Source organism: Gorilla gorilla, chromosome 13 (assembly GCF_029281585.2).
Source record: "Gorilla gorilla gorilla isolate KB3781 chromosome 13, NHGRI_mGorGor1-v2.1_pri, whole genome shotgun sequence".
Taxonomy (NCBI): domain Eukaryota; kingdom Metazoa; phylum Chordata; class Mammalia; order Primates; family Hominidae; genus Gorilla; species Gorilla gorilla.
In genome coordinates, this window is record NC_073237.2 from 124,286,654 (window position 1) to 124,300,233 (window position 13,580).

Below are 13,580 nucleotides of genomic sequence, written 5' to 3' on the forward strand. Positions count from 1 at the left end.
ATAATTTCTGGGATCCAGTGCAAAATGAAAACGCAAGTCCTCTTGCAAAAAAAAACACAAAAAACAAACAAACAAGAAAACCTAAGAATTTAAAGTTGGCAACAGCAGAGCATTAGCATAGGGCCCTGATCCCTGGAGCTGGCAGCTAGAACCCCAGGGCTGCATCCCAGCTGACAGCCCAAGGCCCTGGCCCAGTCCTCTGAGTCTTCCCGTCCCCAGATGAAGTAGTGATGCCTGGAAGGGGTGATGCTTGTGGGCTCTCTCCAGCCCAGGGATGCAGGGCTGAGGTCCTTGGGCTCAGCTCTCAGACCTGGTATTGCACACTGGCCCAGCCGCTCCACAGTTGTCTGGCTTCAGCTGAGTGGCCTCAGCTCATCTGTAAAACCGGCTAGCACCAGTCCTCCTCTGAGGATGGCAAGGTTCCGCTGGTGGGACTTTTTTTCTCACTTTACAGATGACGAAAGTAAGGCCTGAGCCAGACTAGACTCCCTCACAGCAGCCACCCAGGGCTGCCCTCTGCCTTCCTGTTTTGCAGGGAAACCAAACCCACTTTCTTTCTTTTTTTTTTTTTGAGATGGAGTCTCACTCTGTCGCCCAGGCTGGAGTGCAGTGGCATGATCTCAGCTCACAGCAACCTCCGCCTCCCAGGTTCAAGCAATTCTCCTGCCTCAGCCTACCGAGTAGCTGGGACTACAGGCACCCACCGCCACATCCTACTAATTTTTTTGTATTTTTAGTAGAGACGGGATTTCACCATGTTGGCCACACTGGTGTCGAACTTCTGACCCCAAGTGATCTGCCCACCTCGGCCTCCCAAAGTGCTGGGATTACAGGAGTGAGCCACCGCGCCTGGCCCACTTTTTTTTTTTTTTTTTTTTTGTAGAGACTGGTTTTGTCACGTTGCTCAGACTGGTCTCAAATTCCTGGTCTCAAGCAACACTCCCGCCTTAGCCCCCACTGTGCCAGGCCCAACCCCAGATTTAATGGCTAATTTAACTTGCCATTTGACCCAGGACCAGGGAAGCAATATGGGTGGAGGAATTTCCCTCCCACTCAGAGTCGTCGCTTCCTCCTGGCCCTGGCTCTCCTCTCACTGGGTACAGAACGGGGTTCCCAAAGAAGCCTCCGACTTGGGGTCAGTTTCCTGGGCCAGAGCAGTGAAGGGACCAGCCCCCCAGAGGAGCCCTGACCTGCTGGGGAAGGGGCTGGGCTGGGGCCACCAGCAGGAGGTTGTTGGGGAAGAAATTGAAGCCCAGCCAATGTGGGCCCAGGTAGGGGCCTCAGGGATTCCAGTCAACAGCTTCTGGGACAGCCGGGCGCGGTGGATCACGGCTGTAATCCCAGCACTTTGGGAGGCCGAGGCGGGTGGATCGCCTGAGGTCAGGAGTTCGAGAGCAGCCTGGCCAATATGATGAAACCCCGTCTCTACTAAAAATACAAAAAATTAGCTGGGCGTGGTGGCACGCGCCTGTAATACCAGCTACTTGGGAAGCCGAGGCAGGACAATTGCTTGAACCCGGGAGGCGGAGGTTGCAGTGAGCCGAGATGGCACCACTGCACTCCCAGCCTGGGCAATAAGAGCAAAACTCCGTCTCAAAAAAAAAAAAAAGCTTCTGGGACTGTGACAGGGAAAGAAACCCTCATCTCCACCCCTAAACACATCAGACACATGACCACGCTAGAGACAGCATCCAGAAAACACACGTTTACCCGTACGTTCCTGATACGGCCCCGGCAGTCACAACTCCAAGGCCCCTTCACCAATGAACCCCAGGCTCTTGGCTGCCCCAACCAGGGCAGCCAGCCTGAGAAGTGTGGCACCAAAAGGTGGTAGGGGCGGCTGGGGAGGGAGGACCAGGACTGGCACAAGGTCATGATGCTGGTGAGTTGGGGGCCATCAGCCCCAGGGACAAAGGCCACTTGACAGACCTGGAGGTGGGGTGAGCCCCCAAATGCCATGAATTACTCAGGGAGTGGAGGGGGGAGACACGGCTCCCCCCTCCACTCCCCTTCAAGTCATGAGGCCTGAGATGGCTCCAAGTGTCGCCAGAATGGGGCGGGAAGGAACCTTAGGTCCACCCAGCACGTGGCAGGAGGCAGGATCCATAAATTAAATGTTTTTGTGGAGTGTGATGGCTTGGGATGGGACATCCCGGAGGCCTCGCAATGGCATGGCGGCTGGCAGGGCGACGGAAGCTACTCAGTCCTCCAGGACGGATGGGCGAACACGATGGGCCTCTTCTTGGCCCAGCGGGAGAAGACTGCCTTCTCAGTGATGAAGCGGTGGGCACTTCGGGGCGCCTGCTCGTGTGCCAGGTACATCTGACACTCATCTAGCCGGCCCTTCTCAAAGTAGTGGTAAGGCACTGAGGGGTGGCTCTTCTCCCTGCGGGGTGGGGAACAGGGCTGGGGTGGGACAGAACCCACTCGCCTCCGGCCACACCCTGCCGCCTACCTTGACCACCCCTCGCCAGGCCCATGGGCTCGTGAAGACCCATGCCTGATCCCTGGGGAGGCCAAGACACATAGGGGAGTAGCAGATCCCGAGAGCCAGGGTTCGAGTCCTGGCTCTGCCTCTTGCAAGCTGGATGACTCTGGGCCAGAGATGGATGCTGTGAGCCTCAAGAGCCCGTGTGTAAAACGCAGATGGTCACATCCGCCTTCCAGAACAAGTGCGTAGATCAAGAGATGGAGACTGCAGGCACCCTGCTAGTGGTCCTGGGCTCCTGGTGAGGGAGGAGCCCCTCATTCCCATGTCACAGAGCCACCAGCCCTGCACGCCTACCTCCCCATCAGCATCACGGGGGCCAGCCGTATGGCCAGGGCCATGGCTGGGGCACAGGGACACCTGTCACCTCGGTGACCTATTCTGAACTCGTTAATTTCCATAATATTGAAATATAATAATATAGGCCGGTGCGGTGCTCACACCTGTAATCCCTGATCCCTGGGGAGGCCAAGGCGGGAGGATCACCTGAGGTCAGGAGTTCCAGACCAGCCTGGCCAACATGATGAAACCCCGTCTCTACTAAAACTACAAAAAATTAGCTGGGCGTGGTGGCACGTGCCTGTAATCCCAGCGACTAGGGAGGCTGAGGCAGGAGAATCGCTTGAACCCGGGAGGCGGAGGTTGCAGTGAGCCAAGATCGCGCCACTGCACTCCAGCCTGGGCAACAAGAGCAAAAGTCCATCTCAAAAAAAAAAAAGAAATATAATAATATAACAATGGTACAAAATCATACCATAAGCATATCTGAACTTGATATCATGCTGGTATTATAATATCAAATATTATATAATATCAAAAATCATATATAATATCAAAAATTAAAACTTATATAAAACATATCACTGATATATATATATATATATATATATATTTAGGCCCTATATATATAGGCCCTGACTGTGGTAAGCACTTTTATAGATTATTCCCTCCCTAAATGTTTCAACAACCTTCCAAGTAAGATGTGGTTCTTTTCTCTATTTTCCACATAAGGAAACAGAGGGTCTGCGGGGTGGCATGACTGGCCCGTGAACAGCTTGTGGCCACAACAGCAGCACTGGGGTTGGTAAGGCAGCCTGTTTGACACTGAGCTCTTTCCCAAGGCCCAGAGCCCAAGGGGTATCTGTGCTATGGTCACCCACCATGAAGCCCACACTCCCTGTGCCCCCACAGCTCCCAAATCCTCTGGTTTAAGGCCTAGGAGGGCTCACAGTCCTCCCCGCGTCCCCGCGTGCCCGGCCTGGCCGGTCTGACCTGCAGTAGCTGTCGCTGACCATCCCATAGACCACGATCTCCTCACACAGCTCCAGCGCGAGGATCATGGTGAACCAGCCGGTGCTGAGGAAGGAGCCCGACTGCCTCCTGGGGGTGGCGGGGGGACAGGGGGATGCTGTCAACAAGGGGCCATGTGGTAGCTCCAGGCCCCAGCAGCACTTGGTACTTTGCCAGCCCAGGGCTACGCACCTCAACCTCTTGCGGGGGACTCTGGGGGAGGCTGGGGAGGGGGCAGAGCCAGCCCAAGGCCAGCAGTGGGTGACAGGCAGAGCGGCACACAAACCCAGGCCTGATCACCTCCTCAACACCCAGCGGGGCTCGGGCCCAGCTACGCTTTGCAGGGTTTGAGCAAACCCCTGGATGATGGGTGTGGGGGCTCTGGCCACGTCCTCTCCTCATCTAAGGGACCAGGCCTGGGGAGACAGCATGAGGCAGCAGGGCACCGTGGCTTGAAGTCAGGTGGGGGTTCTCTAGAGTCCAAGGATCTTCCACTTGAACCCTGGCTCTGCTATGGGCATCACATTTGCTCGTGAACCTCTCTGAGCCTCATGACCAGTCTGTGAAGTGGAGATAATTCTAGGGGGTTATAGGGAGGGAACACTGTCAGCCCAGCCCCTGCCCGCATGCCCCCATGCCCCACTCAGAGCAAGGGGCTAGGTGGTGGCCCCAGCCTCAGCTCCCTGGAGGCAGCAGCTCTGGGTACTCTTGCAGCCGAGGGCCACCCCCTCAACCTCTATAGAGTGGGTATGAACTGGTTCATTCATTCAAACTGAGCCCCACCCAGGCCTGTGCTGGCCCAGAACCTACCTCATCTGGTGCTAACATTCCACAGAAGCACCAGATGGGAAGGGAAGGAGACAAATAGATAAACAAGTAGCTAGGAGACAAATCTATAAGCAAGATGATGGCAGAGGGTGACACCTGCTGCCAAGACAAGGAAACAAAGGAATGGATAAAGAATGCCAGGGGGGGAGGCACTCCTTCTGATGGGGTGGTCAGGGCAGGCTTCCCTGAGGAGGTGACCTGAGTAACAAGAGGAGCCTGTCATGGGAAGATCTGGGAGAAGAACATTCTAGGGAGAGGGAACAGCAGGTGCAAAGGCCTGCAGGTAGAAATAGGCATGGATGTCTGAGCCCCAGACGGCCAGTATGGGTAGAACAGGGAGAGTGAAGGAGACACAAAGTCACAGAGGCAGGCAGAGGCAGGATCACACAGGGCAGGCAGGCCAGGAGTGGTGGGGGCGGGAAGCCTAAGTCAAGGTGGCAGCCATGGGCCATTGTACGTGGCAGATGATGATACGAGAGGAGTCAGAGGCACAGCCCAATTTTCTGGGGGATACACCAGAGGCTGACTGTTCTATCTCCTGAGCACAGAGGCCAGTGGAGAGCAGGTGTGTGGAGGAGGGGCTGGCAAGAGTCATGAGTGTGCTTTTGGGTATGACATAAAATGAAACCTTGAATGCGGAGTGCTTCACCCAATGCCTGGTGAGCAAAGAGGGCTGTTATTGCTCTGTTTTGTTTTGCTTTTTGAGACAGAGTCTCGCTCTGTCACCCAGGCTGGAGTGCAGTGGTGCGATCTTGGCTCACTGCAACCTCTGCCTCCAGGTTCAAACGATTCTCCTGCCTCAGCTACTCTCCTGAGTAGCTAGAATTACAGGCATGCGCCACCACACCCGGCTAATTTTTGTATTTTTAGTACAGATGGGGTTTCACCATGTTGGCCAGGGTGGTCTTGATCTCTTGACCTCGTGATCCTTCCACCTTGGCCTCCCAAAGTGCTCGGATTACAGGCGTGAGCCACCGCGCCCAGCCCTAATTTTTGCATTTTTAGTAGAGACCAGGGTTTCACCATGTCGGCCAGGCTGGCCTCAAACTCCTGACCTCAAGTGATCCTCCCGTCTTGGCCTCCCAAAATGCTGGGATTACAGGCGTGAGCCACCGCACCCGGCCTCTAACTTTTATTATCCAGAAGGGATATCAGAGACCAAGTTAGACAGACCATTCCCTCCAGAGAGAAGAGCTCCCTCATGCCCCTACACACTGGCTAGTGCTTCCCATCAGGTGCTCAAAAGGCCTGACAGCCCTCAACACCATCTGGGATTCTAGATCTGTGTGACAGTTTCCTGAGTGACATCCCCTCTGCCTCCTGCCCCCTATTAGAGGGCAGGACCATGTCTGCCTCCATGAGTGCTGACCTCCCGGGCCTGACAGAGCAGCCCCCTGATGGACAAGAGACTCCCAGAGAAGGAAGGCCCCAGCTGCCAGAGAGACCCCAGCAGGCAGGCCCCAGGCTCACCGGTTCTTGCCCGTCTCGTCCTGGAAGATCTGGTCGCAGTAGGCCATCATGCGCTCCGTGAAGGTGTACACCTGCAGGCCGGGGTACATCCTGGTGAGCTGCAGCAGCGTGCGGTAGGTGCGGCCGCCGAGCACCCGGTCCATGTGCCTGCCCTGGCCCCACACCACGTAGAGCGTGTCTCGGGCCTTCTGGAAGTAGTGTGAATAGTTGCGCAGCAGCAGTGGCACGCTTGTGTGTGAGATGACACGCAGGGTGCTGCGCTGGCCCACGTCTGCCTCAAAGCCCACGGTGGGTGCCTGGTTCATGCGGAACACGCACTCGGCACCGTCGATCTCAGCACCCAGGCCTGAGCCCAGCATTTGGCCAGAGCTGGACACCACGGCACAGCTGCGGCACGGCTCGCGGACCAGCGGCTGCAGGGCAGGCAGGGAGAAAGAGACAGAGAGGCATGAACACGCAGCTTACAGCCCCTGCACCTCCCCCAGGAATATCCACCAATCTTGCTTGATCAGGTATCGGCTTGAAGGACTGTTATGAACCCATTTTGCAGGCTGGGCAGCAGGGATGACTTTCCCGAGATCGCAGTGATACCCAGTGTCAGAGCTAAGGTTCTGCACTCAGCCCCCACTTCCTCATCAGCCATATTTGTGGTCCTCATTCCTGTTGCTGCCTCTGAGGCCCTGTCTCTACGTAATGAGTCCTTATGAGGTTTGCTTGAGCAAATAGTTATAAAACACTTAGAACAGTGGCTGGCACAGACTGGAGGTCATATAAGTGTTTGTCAAGTAAACATGAACCTCAGCTCTTCAGAATCATTCTTAGGCCACTCCCTCCCCTGCGCATGCCTCACCCACACTGTGCCCAGTTTCTAAGTAAGAGCAGGGTCATCAGCGCCCAGGACAGCTGTGGGACTCCCTGGTCCTGAGCCTGAATCCTGGCTCTGCCCTCTCCTAGCTATGTGGCCTGAAGCCAAGTCACCGGCCTCTGTGCACCTCAAGTCTCTCATCTGTAAAATGGGGAAGAAAACAACATCTGGGCCGGGAGCGGTGGCTCACGCCTGTAATCCCAGCACTTTGGGAGGCTAAGGTGGGTGAATCACCTGAGGTCAGGAGTTCGAGACCAGCCTGGTCAACATGGCAAAACCCCATCTCTACTAAAAACACAAAAATTAGCTGGGCGTGGTAGCACACACCTGTAATCCCAGCTACTCAGGAGGCTGAGGCAGAAGAATACCTTGAACCTGGGAGGTGGAGGTTGCAGTGAGCCGAGATTGCGCCACTGTACTCCAGCCTGTTGACAGAGTGAGCTCTTGTCTAAAATAAATAAATAAATAAAAATATAAATACAAAAAAAAAAAAAAAGAAAAAGAAAACAACATCTGGCCGGGCACGGTGGCTCACACCTGTAATCCCAGCACTCTGGGAGGCCGAGATGGGTGGATCACTTGAGATCAGGAGTTCAAGACCTGCCTAGCCAACATGGTGAAACCCCATCTCTAAAAATTAACCAGGTGTGGTGGCGTGTGCCTGTAGTCCCAGGGCAGGGCTAGGGCAGGCACATGGACCAGGTGCTCGGCGGCCACACCTACCGCACACTGCTGCAGCTCACCAGGATGTACCCCGGCCTGCAGGTGTAGACCTTCACCGAGCGCATGATGGCCTACTGTGACCAGATCTTCCAGGACGAGACAGGCAAGAACCGGTGGCGGGAGGCTGAAGCATGAGAATCACTTGAATCCGGCAGGTGGAGGTTGCAGTGAGCTGAGATCGCACTACTGCACTCCAGCCTGGGTGACAAAGCGAGACTCTCTCTCTCTCAAACAAACAAACAAAAAAAAACATTTCTTGGGCGGGCACGGTGGCTCATGCCTGTAATCCCAGCACTTTGAAAGGCCAAGGCAGGCAGATCACCTGAGGTTGGGAGTTCGAGACCAGCCTGACCAACATGGAGAAACCCCGTCCCTACTAAAAATACCAAATTAGCCGGGTGTGGTGGTGCATGCCTGTAATCCCAGCTACTCGGGAGGCTGAGGCAGGAGAATCACTTGAACCTGGCAGGCGGAGGTTGCCTGAGCTGAGATCATGCCATTGCACTCCAGCCTGGGCAACAAGAGCAAAACTCCATCTCAAAAAAAAAAAAAAATTCTTTTTAGAATCTAGGGCTCAAAGCCGAGATCGCGCCACTGCATTCCAGCCTGGGAGAAACAGCAAGACTCCGTCTCAAAAAAAAAAAAAAAAAAAAAGAACCTAGGGCTCAGAGAGGTGATGTGATTGGCCAGGATCACATGGCTGGTGAGTAGAGGGGCCAAGCTCAAGGTCCGGTTTGGGACAAGCCCAGCTCTCACTACCCACCCCGGATGCATTGCCTGGCCCACTCACCTTCCCATCTGGCACACTGCTATATCCACTGAAGTGCAGGGGTCCCGGCACGGTGGGCCTGGAGCCTGTGGGGAAGTGGTGGCCCAGGCAGGTGGCCAGGCAGAGGGGCAGGCCGGCCCAGCAGCACAGGAGGATGTAGACGGCAGAGAAGACCACGGAGCACAGGATGATGAGCACGAGCCGACCCTGAGGGAGACAGTGGCCATGGCGGGTGTATGTGGGGAGGGGCTCCCAGAGGCCCCTTCAGCGCTGCACCTGGCCTCCTGGGTCTAGAGAAGCTCCTGGGTCTAGAGCAGCTCCTAGAACAGCAGCAGAATCCAGTCTCCATCCACTGGGCCTTACCTGGGGATGCCAAGCTCTGGGCACATAAGGCCCCGGATATAACACTATTATCATCCCCACATTCTAGATAAGGAAAGGAGTTTGGAGTGAAGTGTGTAGTACAAGGCCATACAGCAAAGAAGCAGCACAGTGGGGCCTTAAATACCGGCTGGAAAGCCCATATTCCTAACTGGAGGCTGGGGTGTACTGTGCGACCTATGGCTCTCCATCCCTCTGGGCCTGTTTCCTCCTCTACAAACTGGGGACTGATAATGCCCACCGTGTGAACTTATGGGAGGGGGGCAGTGAAAGCGTTCTGTATACTGTAAAGTGCTGTGCACATGACAACGGGAAAGTGGTGCCTCAGACGGGCCACCAGCCCCTTCAGCCTAGGACCAGGGCTGCCTAGTGTGGCCCCGCCTCCTCCCCACCCCCAGCTGACTCAGTGGCTGTCCCCTGGCGTTCCGGATCTGGGTCAGCAGGCCAGGTGGCACAAGGAGATTGGAGCAAAGGTCACTCAAGAAATGGTTTTAATAATTGAAAAGCTGGTGCCTGGAGGCTACCGCCTCCAGAAACCATGTGTCAAAGGCCATTGGAACCAGGAAGCTCTTCTAGCCATCTGGCCTAGACCCAGCCTGGGGCTGGCCCTGCTGGCAAACTTAGTGAATGCCCCCACCACCACCAAGCCTCCCAGGAGGGGAAGGGCTTGGTGGCAGCAGAACTGTGGGCTAGTCACTGGGTAGTGGGCCACCCTGGTCACCACCTGTGTCTCTCTGGGCTCCAGGTTTCTAGACTCGAGGCACAAGTCCCTAGGCCACCCTTCAGAAGCCACCAAGCAGTTGGCTGGTGCTCTCTGAAAATCAGAAGTGGGAAAGTGGCCCCCACCCCCTACCCCATCACCCCACCTGCCCCGGCGCATCCTGCCTGAGGCCCACCATTTTCTGCCCACAAGCTACGTCAGCTTCTAAAAATAAGTCTTTTCTGCGTGGCCAGCTGTGCAGGGGAGGGAGTTCTGCCTGGCACCTGCTCCCCTGCCCATGAGGAACCAGAGACCTTGACTCAGGCAGTCGAGATGAACTGCCCCCAACATCCAGCTCTCTCTCCCACAGCCCGGGGCTTCTGCAGTAAAGACAAGAGCGGCTGAACTGAACTTCACAACCCCAGTCCCACGTAGGCTTTGCCTGGTGAGCTCGTAGCGTTACCTCCGTTTTACAGGGATAGCAAGGTACTGACACTGCAGAGTGGATGCCACCCGCCTGGGGCCACACGGTCTGCAAGAACAGGGCTGGACTTTGAGGCCATTCTGCCCCTCTCTGCTCAGCAGTGGGGAGGTCAGAAGTGGCAGTGGGTCCTGGGGTGGAGAGGCTGCTGAGCTGCTCCGCCAGTCGGGGCCTCTGCGTTCCCTGGAAGTCCTCCTTCTTCTCACTTACCGGAGCCTTCATGCTGTCGCTGTCCCTCAGTAGTCTAGGGGCTGCTGTCTCCAGGGCTGGGGCTGGGAAGGGGTGGGAGCCGGGCACCTGCCAAGACCCAGAAACTCAGAGCCGGGAGGGGTAAGGCAGGTGGGGTTCTAAGCTATAGGGAAAACTGAGGCAGGAGAGGGTACAGGCCGGGGTGAAAGCACATGGCACCCGGGAATCCAACCCCTTGACGTCTCCAAACACCGGAAGGCAATGTACCCATCCTAAAGGAGCAGGAATCAGCGACCTTTGCGACACCTCCTGCCAACCCAATTCCCAGTGCGCAGATGGGGAGGAAGAGGCAGCGACGGGGCGCCCCCAGCTCAAGGTCACCCATCAGGTCTGGGGCAGAGAGAGCCAGAAGCCCGGAATTCCACCCCATCCATCCTACCTCTCTACCCGGGGGACGAATGGAGAGGCCGGGGGAGGGCAGGACGTGGGTTTTTCACCGCCCTTCCAGATTCCACTGCCGCATCTCCCGGCCGAGTGCTAACCGGGCGTGCAGGCTGGGGTTCGCAGGAGGCTCGCGATCCGCCGCTCGGAGCTCCATGGCCCCCGGGCCGGGCCGACTGGGCTGGAAGCTGATCCGCGCGGCCAGAGGCAGGGGGCGGGGCCGGGGCCGGGCCGGCGAGGAGGGGCGGAGACTCGCGCGCCGGGGGTGGGGCCTGCGCGCCGCAGGCGGATCCTACGAGCGCGGCCTGCGCGACCTGGGGAGGGCTCTGCGCGGCCGGGACCGGGCGGGACGTGAATGGCTGGCGGCGAGGCCTCTAGCTAGAGGCGGGGCCTCAGGGCCGGGGGCGGGGCTTCAGAGCTGGGGCGGAGTCTGAGTACCAGCATCTCCCTTTTCCGTCCTCCCGAATTTCCAGCAGGCTCCTGCCTGGGCGAGGCTGTCGGGCCGCAGGGGAAAGAGACCTAGAGGGTGTCGGGGGCCACGGGGCAGTGGCGGCCTGGCTGTCCGGACTTGAGTGTCTCCATTTCTGAAATGGTGGTTGCGGAGGGAAATTAAGCAGGGCTTCGGGTCAGGCAGCCCACGTTTCAACTGGTAGGATTGCTGCATTTATCAAGTAAGATACAGAACGCCCAGTGACACTGGAAATTCAGATAAACAACGAATACATGAGTTATTTTCAATATGATTATTTTATTATGATTATGTCAGTGTGACAGTCACCTGAGCCTGTTATTCTCCTCTGAGATACACGTGTAGAGGCAGCTCCTGTCACAGCCAGGATTCGAACCCAGGAAGTTTCACTCCAGACCCGGGGCTGTGACCACCTACTCTTACCTCTCGAAGGCTCCCTCGCTGGAATGTCCTCCAAATCCAAGTCAAGTCAGCTCAGGCCCCAGGCAGATGCTGCAGTGTGTCCTATTAGGGTCACTTGGGATCTCAGAGGCAACTGCCTTCAAGCGCCAGGCTGGTGGCAGAAAGCACTGGGACAGTAGCAGGGGTGGGCCTATGGGGAAGTGAGAGGGCACACTTCCTGTCTAGGATTTTTTTTTTTTTCTTTTGAGACAGAGTCTCTCTCTGTTGCCCAGGCTGGAGTGCAGTGGCACCATCCTGGCTCACTGCAACCTCCGCCTCCTGGGTTCAAGCAATTTTCAGCTAACTTTTGTATTTTTAGTAGAGACAGGGTTTCACCATGTTGGCCAGGCTGGTATCGAACTCCTAACCTCAAGTGACCTGCCTGCCTCGGCCTCCCAAAGTGCTAGGATTACAGGCGTGAGCCACCACGCCCAGCCCTTGTTTATGATTTTTTGTGCAAAATGTTGAATTGGCCAGAAAGATCATTTCACCATCCCCACCACACCCACCTCCTCTGCAGGGAGCTAGCCTGGGAACCAGCTTGGGCTCCTGCCCTGGTCTCCATTTCTTTTTATTTTTTTATTATTTTTTTTATTTTTTATTGATCATTCTTGGGTGTTTCTCGCAGAGGGGGATTTGGCAGGGTTACAGGACAATAGTGGAGGGAAGGTCAGCAGATAAGCAAGTGAACAAAGTTCTCTGGTTTTCCTAGGCAGAGGACCCTGCGGCCTTCCGCAGTGTTTGTGTCCCTGGGTACTTGAGATTAGGGAGTGGTGATGGCTCTTAACGAGCATGCTGCCTTCAAGCATCTGTTTAACAAAGCACATCTTGCACCGCCCTTAATCCATTCAACCCTGAGTGGATGCAGCACATGTTTCAGAGAGCACAGGGTTGGGGGTAGAGTCACAGATCAACAGGATCCCAAGGCAGAAGAATTTTTTCTTAGTACAGAACAAAATGAAAAGTCTCCCATGTCTACCTCTTTCTACACAGACACGGCAACCATCCGATTTCTCAATCTTTTCCCCACCTTTCCCCCCTTTCCATTCCACAAAACCGCCATTGTCATCATGGCCCGTTCTCAATGAGCTGTTGGGTACACCTCCAAGGGTACACCTCCAAGACGGGGTGGTGGCCGGGCAGAGGGGCTCCTCACTTCCCCGTAGGGGCGGCCGGGCAGAGGTGCCCCTCACCTCCCGGACGGGGCGGCTGGCCGGGCAGGGGGCTGACCCCCCCCACCTCCCTCCTGGACGGGGTGGCTGGCCGGGCAGAGGGGCTCCTCACTTCCCAGTAGGGGCGGCCGGGCAGAGGCGCCCCTCACCTCCCGGATGGGGCGGCTGGCCAGGCGGGGGGCCAAACCCCCACCTCCCTCCCGGACAGGGCGGCAGGCTGGGCGGTGGGCTGACCCCCCCACCTCCCTCCCAGACGGGGCGGCTGGCCAGGCGGGGGGCTGACCCCCCACCTCCCTCCCGGGCGGGGCGGCTGGCCGGGCAGAGGGGCTCCTCACTTCCCGGTAGGGGCGGCCCCACCTCCCTCCCGGATGGGGCGGCTGGCCGGGCGGGGGGCTGACCCCCCCACCTCCCTCCCGGACGGGGCGGCTGGCCGGGCGGGGGGCTGACCCCCCCCTCCCTCCTGGACAGGGCGGCTGGCCGGGCGGGGGGCTGACCCCCCCACCTCCCTCCCGGACGGAGCGGCTGGCTGGGCAGAGGAGCTCCTCACTTCCCAGTAGGGGCGGCCGGGCAGAGGCGCCCCTCACCTTTCGGACCGGGTGGCCGGCCAGGCGGGGGGCCGAACCCCCACCTCCCTCCCGGACAGGGCGGCAGGCTGGGCGGTGGGCTAACCCCCCCACCTCCCTCCCGGACGGGGCGGCTGGCCGGGCGGGGGGCTGACCCCCCCCACCTCCCTTCCGGACGGGGCGGCTGGCCGGGCGGGGGGCTGGCCCCCCCACCTCCCTCCCGGATGGGGCGGCTGGCCGATTGGGGGGCTGACCCCCCCACCTCCCTCCCAGACGAGGTGGCTGCCGGGCGGAGATGCTCCTCACTTCC

At 57.6% G+C, this 13,580-nt stretch overlaps 1 protein-coding gene across 4 annotated transcripts; it reads right to left on the bottom strand.

Moving 5' to 3' along the window:
* Positions 1–70: 70 nt before the first annotated feature.
* Positions 71–10,913, bottom strand: ST6GALNAC4 (ST6 N-acetylgalactosaminide alpha-2,6-sialyltransferase 4). Of its 4 annotated transcripts, none has more exons than XM_055351222.2 (6): positions 10,727–10,913; positions 10,206–10,292; positions 8,455–8,640; positions 6,077–6,489; positions 3,761–3,868; positions 71–2,386 (listed from the first exon to the last, which is right to left on the bottom strand). In XM_055351222.2, the coding sequence occupies exons 2-6, from the start codon at positions 10,215–10,217 to the stop codon at positions 2,197–2,199; spliced, it is 909 nt and encodes a 302-aa protein (XP_055207197.1). In that variant the 5' UTR covers positions 10,218–10,292; positions 10,727–10,913; the 3' UTR covers positions 71–2,196. The 4 variants fall into 4 exon arrangements, with proteins under 4 accessions (XP_055207197.1, XP_004048712.1, XP_055207199.1 ...); XM_004048664.5 differs by having other exon boundaries at positions 10,624–10,861; XM_055351224.2 differs by lacking the exon at positions 3,761–3,868 and having other exon boundaries at positions 10,624–10,866.
* Positions 10,914–13,580: the final 2,667 nt, after the last annotated feature.